Source organism: Staurois parvus, unplaced genomic scaffold (assembly GCF_062004578.1).
Source record: "Staurois parvus isolate SC_StPar_1 unplaced genomic scaffold, SC_StPar_1.0 ptg003342l, whole genome shotgun sequence".
NCBI lineage: Eukaryota > Metazoa > Chordata > Amphibia > Anura > Ranidae > Staurois > Staurois parvus.
The window spans coordinates 37,380-45,932 of record NW_028321138.1 but is presented as its reverse complement, the minus strand read 5'-3'; the positions used below and the strand labels follow the sequence as shown (position 1 = coordinate 45,932).

Below are 8,553 nucleotides of genomic sequence, written 5' to 3'. Positions count from 1 at the left end.
TGCGGGAGATCCTTCGAGGGAGGAAATAGATGGTAATAGTCTGCGGGAGATCCTCCGAGGGAAGGGAAATAGGTGGTAATAGTCTGCGGGAGATCCTCCGAGGGAGGAAATAGGTGGTAATAGTCTGCGGGAGATCCTCCGAGGGAAGGGAAATAGATGGTATTAGTCTGCAGTACTATCAGTGTCCAGAGACAACCTCCCCCCCTCCCCCAGCTGGCTGTGTGCTGGATAATCCTTTCCTATCTCAGCCTCCAGATGAATATTTCTGGGTGGAGAAATAAGAGAGGAAGAGGAGGAGCCGAGACTGCAGGAGAGAGAGAGAGACAGCCTGGGGTGGTGAGTACAGGAGGGAGAGAGAGAGAGAGAGAGAGAGAGAGAGAGAGAGAGAGAGAGAGAGAGAGAGAGAGAGAGAGAGAGAGAGAGAGAGAGAGAGAGACAGACAGCCCGGGGCGGTGAGTACAGGAGAGAGAGACAGCCTGGGGCGGTGAGTACAGGAGAGAGAGAGAGAGAGAGACAGCCCGGGGCGGTGAGTGCAGGAGGGAGAGAGAGACAGCCCGGGGCGGTGAGTGCAGGAGGGAGAGAGAGACAGCCCGGGGCGGTGAGTGCAGGAGGGAGAGAGAGACAGCCCGGGGCGGTGAGTACAGGAGAGAGAGACAGCCCGGGGCGGTGAGTACAGGAGAGAGAGACAGCCCGGGGCGGTGAGTACAGGAGAGAGAGAGAGACAGCCCGGGGCGGTGAGTACAGGAGAGAGAGAGAGAGACAGCCCGGGGCGGTGAGTACAGGAGAGAGAGAGAGAGACAGCCCGGGGCGGTGAGTACAGGAGAGAGAGAGAGAGACAGCCCGGGGCGGTGAGTACAGGAGAGAGAGAGAGAGACAGCCCGGGGCGGTGAGTACAGGAGAGAGAGAGAGAGACAGCCCGGGGCGGTGAGTACAGGAGAGAGAGAGAGAGACAGCCCGGGGCGGTGAGTACAGGAGAGAGAGAGAGAGACAGCCCGGGGCGGTGAGTACAGGAGAGAGAGAGAGAGACAGCCCGGGGCGGTGAGTACAGGAGAGAGAGAGAGACAGCCCGGGGCGGTGAGTACAGGAGAGAGAGAGAGAGAGACAGCCCGGGGCGGTGAGTACAGGAGAGAGAGAGAGAGACAGCCCGTGGCGGTGAGTACAGGAGAGAGAGAGAGAGAGACAGCCCGGGGCGGTGAGTACAGGAGAGAGAGAGAGAGAGACAGCCCGGGGCGGTGAGTAAAGGAGAGAGAGAGAGAGAGAGAGAGACAGCCCGGGGCGGTGAGTACAGGAGAGAGAGACAGCCCGGGGCGGTGAGTACAGGAGAGAGAGACAGCCTGGGGCGGTGAGTACAGGAGAGAGAGACAGCCTGGGGCGGTGAGTACAGGAGAGAGAGACAGCCTGGGGCGGTGAGTACAGGAGAGAGAGACAGCCTGGGGGCGGTGAGTACAGGAGAGAGAGACAGCCCGGGGCGGTGAGTACAGGAGAGAGAGAGAGACAGCCCGGGGCGGTGAGTACAGGAGAGAGAGAGAGACAGCTCGGGGCGGTGAGTACAGGAGAGAGAGAGAGAGACAGCTCGGGGCGGTGAGTACAGGAGAGAGAGAGAGACAGCCCGGGGCGGTGAGTACAGGAGAGAGAGAGACAGCCCGGGGCGGTGAGTACAGGAGAGAGAGAGACAGCCCGGGGCGGTGAGTACAGGAGAGAGAGAGACAGCCCGGGGCGGTGAGTACAGGAGAGAGAGAGACAGCCCGGGGCGGTGAGTACAGGAGAGAGAGAGACAGCCCGGGGCGGTGAGTACAGGAGAGAGAGAGAGACAGCCCGGGGCGGTGAGTACAGAGAGAGAGAGAGAGACAGCCCGGGGCGGTGAGTACAAGAGAGAGAGAGAGACAGCCCGGGGCGGTGAGTACAGGAGAGAGAGAGAGACAGCCCGGGGCGGTGAGTACAGGAGAGAGAGACAGCCCGGGGCGGTGAGTACAGGAGAGAGAGACAGCCCGGGGCGGTGAGTACAGGAGAGAGAGAGAGACAGCCCGGGGCGGTGAGTACAGGAGAGAGAGACAGCCCGGGGCGGTGAGTACAGGAGAGAGAGAGAGACAGCCCGGGGCGGTGAGTACAGGAGAGAGAGAGACAGCCCGGGGCGGTGAGTACAAGAGAGAGAGAGAGAGAGCCCGGGGCGGTGAGTACAGGAGAGAGAGAGACGGCCCGGGGCGGTGAGTACAGGAGAGAGAGACACTACTCTGTGGAGAGAGACTACTGTGTGTGTGTGTGTGTGACTACTCTGTGTGTGTGTGTGAGAGAGAGACTACTCTGTGGAGAGAGAGAGAGAGAGACTACTCTGTGTGTGTGTGTGTGTGTGAGAGAGACTACTCTGTGGAGAGAGAGAGACTACTGTGTGTGTGTGTGTGTGAGAGAGACTACTGTGTGTGTGTGTGTGTGTGTGTGAGAGAGAGAGAGAGACTACTCTGTGTGTGTGTGAGAGAGAGAGACTACTCTGTGGAGAGAGAGAGAGAGAGACTACTGTGTGTGTGTGAGAGAGACTACTCTGTGTGTGTGTGTGTGTGTGTGTGTGTGTGTGAGAGAGACTACTGTGTGTGTGTGTGTGTGTGTGTGTGAGAGAGAGAGAGAGACTACTCTGTGTGTGTGTGAGAGAGAGAGACTACTCTGTGGAGAGAGAGAGAGAGAGACTACTGTGTGTGTGTGAGAGAGACTACTCTGTGTGTGTGTGTGTGTGTGTGTGTGTGTGTGTGAGAGAGAGAGAGAGAGACTACTCTGTGGAGAGAGAGAGACTACTCTGTGTGTGTGTGTGAGAGAGAGAGACTACTCTGTGTGGGAGACTACTCTGTGGAGAGAGAGAGACTACTCTGCGTGTGTGAGAGAGAAACTACTCTGTGTGTGAGAGAGAGAGAGAAACTACTCTGTGTGTGAGAGAGAGAGACACTACTCTGTGTGTGAGAGAGACTACTCTGTGTGTGAGAGAGCGAGACTACTCTGTGTGTGTGTGAGAGAGAGAGAGAGACTACTCTGTGGACTGTGTGTGTGGGAGAGAGACTACTGTGTGTGTGTGTGAGAGAGAGAATACTATGTGAGAGAGAGACTACTCTGTGTGTGTGTGTGTGTGTGTGAGAGAGAGAGAGAGACTACTCTGTGTAAGTGTGTGTGAGAGAGAGAGAGAGACTACTCTGTGTGTGTGTGAGAGATAGAGAGAGAGACTACTCTGTGAGAGAGAGACTACTCTGTGTGTGTGTGTGTGAGAGAGAGAGAGACTACTCTGTGAGAGAGAGACTACTGTGTGTGTGTGTGAGACTACTCTGTGTGTGAGAGAGAGACTACTGTGTGTGTGAGAGAGAGAGACACTACTCTGTGAGAGAGAGAGAGACACTACTCTGTGTGTGAGAGAGCGAGACTACTCTGTGTGTGTGTGTGTGTGTGTGTGTGAGAGAGAGAGAGAGAGAGACTTCTCTGTGGAGAGAGACTACTGTGTGTGTGTGAGAGAGAGAGAATACTATGTGAGAGAGAGACTACTCTGTGTGTGTGTGTGTGAGAGAGAGAGAGACTACTCTGTGTGTGTGTGTGTGTGTGTGTGTGTGTGTGTGTGAGAGAGAGAGAGAGAGAGAGACTACTCTGTGTGTGTGTGTGTGAGAGAGAGAGACACTACTCTGTGAGAGAGAGACTACTGTGTGTGTGAGAGAGAGAGAGAATACTCTGTGAGAGAGAGACTACTCTGTGTGTGTGTGTGTGTGAGAGAGAGAGACTACTCTGTGTGTGAGAGAGAGAGACACTACTCTGTGAGAGAGAGAGACTACTCTGTGTGTGAGAGAGAGAGACACTACTCTGTGAGAGAGAGAGAGACACTACTCTGTGTGTGAGAGAGCGAGACTACTCTGTCTGTGTGTGTGTGTGTGTGAGAGAGAGAGAGAGAGAGAGACTTCTCTGTGGAGAGAGACTACTGTGTGTGTGTGAGAGAGAGAGAATACTATGTGAGAGAGAGACTACTCTGTGTGTGTGTGTGTGAGAGAGAGAGAGACTACTCTGTGTGTGTGTGTGTGTGTGTGTGTGAGAGAGAGAGAGAGAGAGAGACTACTCTGTGTGTGTGTGTGTGAGAGAGAGAGACACTACTCTGTGAGAGAGAGACTACTGTGTGTGTGAGAGAGAGAGAGAATACTCTGTGAGAGAGAGACTACTCTGTGTGTGTGTGTGTGTGTGAGAGAGAGAGACTACTCTGTGTGTGAGAGAGAGACACTACTCTGTGAGAGAGAGAGACTACTCTGTGTGTGAGAGAGAGAGACACTACTCTGTGAGAGAGAGAGAGACACTACTCTGTGTGTGAGAGAGCGAGACTACTCTGTCTGTGTGTGTGTGTGTGTGTGTGTGTGTGAGAGAGAGAGAGAGAGAGAGAGAGAGAGACTACTCTGTGGAGAGAGACTACTGTGTGTGTGGGAGAGAGACTACTCTCTGTGTGTGTGAGAGAGAGAGAGACTACTCTGTGTGTGAGAGAGAGAGAGAGACTACTCTGTGTGTGTGAGAGAGAGAGAGACTACTCTGTGTGTGTGTGTGTGAGAGAGAGACTACTCTGTGTGTGTGAGAGAGAGAGAGACTACTCTGTGTGAGAGAGAGACTACTGTGTGTGGCGGGGTGCGTGTGATGTGTGGGGTGTGTGTGGTCGATGTGTGGGGTGTGTGTGGTCGATGTGTGGTGCGTGTGGTGCGCGGTCGGCGTGCGGGGTGCGTGTGATGTGTGGGGTGCGTGTGATGCGTGTGGTGTGTGTGGTCGATGTGTGATGTGTGTGGTGCGTGCGGGGTGCGTGTGATGTGTGGGGTGCGTGTGGTGTGTGTGGTCGATGTGTGATGTGTGTGGTGCGTGCGGGGTGCGTGTGATGTGTGGGGTGCGTGTGGTGTGTGTGGTGCGCGGTCGGCGTGTGGTGCATGTGATGTGTGGGGTGCGTGTGGTCGATGTGTGTGGTGCGTGTGATGTGTGGGGTGCGTGTGGTGTGTGTGGTGCGCGGTCGGCGTGCAGGGTGCGTAGGGTGCGTGTGGTGCGCGGTCGGCGTGCAGGGTGCGTGTGGTGCGCGGTCGGCGTGCAGGGTGCGTGTGGTGCGCGGTCGGCGTGCAGGGTGCGTGTGGTGCGCGGTCGGCTGTGCCGTCTCACGCTGGTTCTTTGTTCAGGAATCTCTGGGAATCGTCGACTTCCTTCCTCTCCTCTGGGATCGTCCAGGACCGGTGCGGTGGGGGAGGAGCAGCACTGAGCTCCCGGAGGGCGATGCGGGGGAGATGCAGTGACATCGGATGGAAGACTGACTGAACCTACGACAGATGCATTCAAGATGGCTGCCAAGGACTACGACCATCTGTTCAAACTACTTCTGATTGGGGACTCTGGTAAGTGCAGCGGGTATATTCCGGGGGGGGGGGGGCCTTTATCCAAGCTAGGGACCCTTGTGTAGGCCCCGCCCTCCTGGACCCCTCCTTTGGGGGTCACTAATTCTTGGCGGGTCCGGACTGTGTGAGGTCATGTTTGCTGTCCCTGACCTCCTGGAGATGTGACTGTGCTCCATATTCCGGGACCCCCTGACAGGCGCACTACACTTGGATCTCACAATGCTGTGCACGAAGAGTGATGCTGTTGTGGCCCCCCCCATGTACGGACCCCCCTCCCGTGTGCGGACCCCCGTCCCTCCGCGGAGGCAGATGGTGACAGTGAGGTCACTTTGGGTCATGGGCCGGCTGCAGAGTGGGGACTTCCTCTCTGGTCACATGACTCCTTTCCACCTTCTCTCTGGAATTTCCTGTCAGGCGGCTGAGCAGCCCAGAGCTCCGCCTCCAATCAGATTTAAAGGGAAACTCCAACTTTGTGGAAGGTTTACCATGAATATGCCCCCCCTCCCCCGCTGTGTACATGGGGTCCCTGCACTGATTGAAGGAAGCTGATGGGGGGGGAATGAAAGAGTTCTGTTATGTGTGGAATTTGTTTTATCCAATCAGAATACTCCGTCCTGAGATCTGGATGATGATTGGTTCTTTCTTCCTCCCTGTCAGGTGTGGGGAAGAGCAGCCTGCTGCTGAGGTTCTCCGACAATTCCTTCTCCGGTGAGAGCAACACCCCCATTATTCCTTCTTCCCTCCCCTCCTGGTCTCCCCTTCCCCTCTGCCTGGGTCCCCTCCCGGTGTCTCCCCTTCCCCTCTGCCTGGGTCCCCTCCCGGTGTCTCACTCTCCCCCTCTGCCCGGGTCCCCTCCCGGTGTCTCACTCTCCCCCTCTGCCCGGGTCCCCTCCCGGCGTCTCACTCTCCCCCTCTGCCCGGGTCCCCTCCCGGCGTCTCACTCTCCCCCTCTGCCCGGGTCCCCTCCCGGCGTCTCACTCTCCCCCTCTGCCCGGGTCCCCTCCCGGCGTCTCACTCTCCCCCTCTGCCCGGGTCCCCTCCCGGCGTCTCACTCTCCCCCTCTGCCCGGGTCCCCTCCCGGCGTCTCACTCTCCCCCTCTGCCCGGGTCCCCTCCCGGCGTCTCACTCTCCCCCTCTGCCCGGGTCCCCTCCCGGCGTCTCACTCTCCCCCTCTGCCCGGGTCCCCTCCCGGCGTCTCACTCTCCCCCTCTGCCCGGGTCCCCTCCCGGCGTCTCACTCTCCCCCTCTGCCCGGGTCCCCTCCCGGCGTCTCACTCTCCCCCTCTGCCCGGGTCCCCTCCCGGCGTCTCACTCTCCCCCTCTGCCCGGGTCCCCTCCCGGCGTCTCACTCTCCCCCTCTGCCCGGGTCCCCTCCCGGCGTCTCACTCTCCCCCTCTGCCCGGGTCCCCTCCCGGCGTCTCACTCTCCCCCTCTGCCCGGGTCCCCTCCCGGCGTCTCACTCTCCCCCTCTGCCCGGGTCCCCTCCCGGCGTCTCACTCTCCCCCTCTGCCCGGGTCCCCTCCCGGCGTCTCACTCTCCCCCTCTGCCCGGGTCCCCTCCCGGCGTCTCACTCTCCCCCTCTGCCCGGGTCCCCTCCCGGCGTCTCACTCTCCCCCTCTGCCCGGGTCCCCTCCCGGCGTCTCACTCTCCCCCTCTGCCCGGGTCCCCTCCCGGCGTCTCACTCTCCCCCTCTGCCCGGGTCCCCTCCCGGCGTCTCACTCTCCCCCTCTGCCCGGGTCCCCTCCCGGCGTCTCACTCTCCCCCTCTGCCCGGGTCCCCTCCCGGCGTCTCACTCTCCCCCTCTGCCCGGGTCCCCTCCCGGCGTCTCACTCTCCCCCTCTGCCCGGGTCCCCTCCGGGTGTCTCTCTCTCTCTCTCTCTCCCTCTGCTTGGGACCTCTCCCGGGGTGTCTCTCCCTCCCTCTGCCTGGGTCCCCTCCCGGCGTCTCACTCTCCCCCTCTGCCCGGGTCCCCCTCCCGGCGTCTCACTCTCCCCCTCTGCCCGGGTCCCCTCCCGGCGTCTCACTCTCCCCCTCTGCCCGGGTCCCCTCCCGGCGTCTCACTCTCCCCCTCTGCCCGGGTCCCCTCCCGGCGTCTCACTCTCCCCCTCTGCCCGGGTCCCCTCCCGGCGTCTCACTCTCCCCCTCTGCCCGGGTCCCCTCCCGGCGTCTCACTCTCCCCCTCTGCCCGGGTCCCCTCCGGGTGTCTCTCTCTCTCTCTCTCTCCCTCTGCTTGGGACCTCTCCCGGGGTGTCTCTCCCTCCCTCTGCCTGGGTCCCCTCCCGGTGTCTCTCTCCCCCCCTCTGTCCGGGTCCCCTCCAGTTGTCTCTCCCCCTCTGCCCGGGTCCCCTCCTGGTCCCCCCCTCTGGACGTTCCTTGTATGTATGACTCATCCCCTCCCTCCCTCTGCTCGGGGCCCCTCCCAGTGTGTCTCCCTCCCTCTGCCTGGGGCCCCTCCCGGTGTGTCTCCCTCCCTCTGGACGTTCCTTGTATGTATGACTCATCCCCTCCCTCCCACTGCTCGGGGCCCCTCCCAGTGTGTCTCCCTCCCTCTGCCTGGGGCCCCTCCCGGTGTGTCTCCCTCCCTCTGGACGTTCCTTGTATGTATGACTCATCCCCTCCCTCCCTCTGCCCGGGGCCCCTCCCAGTGTGTCTCCCTCCCTCTGCCCGGGGCCCCTCCCGGTCCCCCCCTCTGGACGTTCCTTGTATGTATGACTCCTCCCCTCCCGTCTCTGCCCCCTTGTTGTTGCCCTCAGGCAGTTACATCACTACGATCGGGGTGGACTTCAAGATCCGGACTCTGGTGCTGGACGGGGAGCGGGTGAAGCTGCAGATCTGGGACACGGCGGGTCAGGAGAGGTTCCGGACTATCACTTCAACGTAAGTCATGTGGGGGAGGGGAGGACATGTGGTGGACGGGACTGTGGGGGTGTGGGGTGTTGCAGGGTTTCCATGGTTATCTGGGTCTGACATGGGGAATTGTATATTGGGGTGCAGGCTGGAGAATTGGGGGGACTCTTGGTGAGGTCACTCCATTGATTGGTGATGTTTTCCTCCCCAGGTATTACAGAAACACTCATGGAGTCATTGTGGTCTATGATGTCGCCAACCCAGAATCCTTCGTCAACGTCAAAAGATGGCTGCATGAAATCACCCAGAACTGCGACTCCGTGTGCACCGTCCTCGGT

General features: G+C 59.8%; 1 protein-coding gene across 3 annotated transcripts in view; it reads left to right on the top strand.

The window, feature by feature from the left end:
* Nucleotides 1–279: 279 nt before the first annotated feature.
* Nucleotides 280–8,553, top strand: part of LOC149428300 (ras-related protein Rab-35-like) — a 20,501-nt gene continuing 12,227 nt past the window's right edge. The window contains exons 1-5 of one of the 3 annotated variants that reach the window (XM_089667530.1): nt 280–336; nt 5,157–5,369; nt 6,027–6,077; nt 8,122–8,245; nt 8,427–8,551. In XM_089667530.1, coding sequence (XP_089523656.1) covers nt 5,315–5,369; nt 6,027–6,077; nt 8,122–8,245; nt 8,427–8,551 — 355 coding nt within the window. In that variant the 5' untranslated portion in view covers nt 280–336; nt 5,157–5,314. Of the gene's footprint in view, nt 337–1,381; nt 1,407–1,896; nt 2,205–5,156; nt 5,370–6,026; nt 6,078–8,121; nt 8,246–8,426; nt 8,552–8,553 lie in introns of those variants that run through there. The other 2 variants (XM_089667531.1, XM_089667532.1) reach the window with 2 other exon arrangements.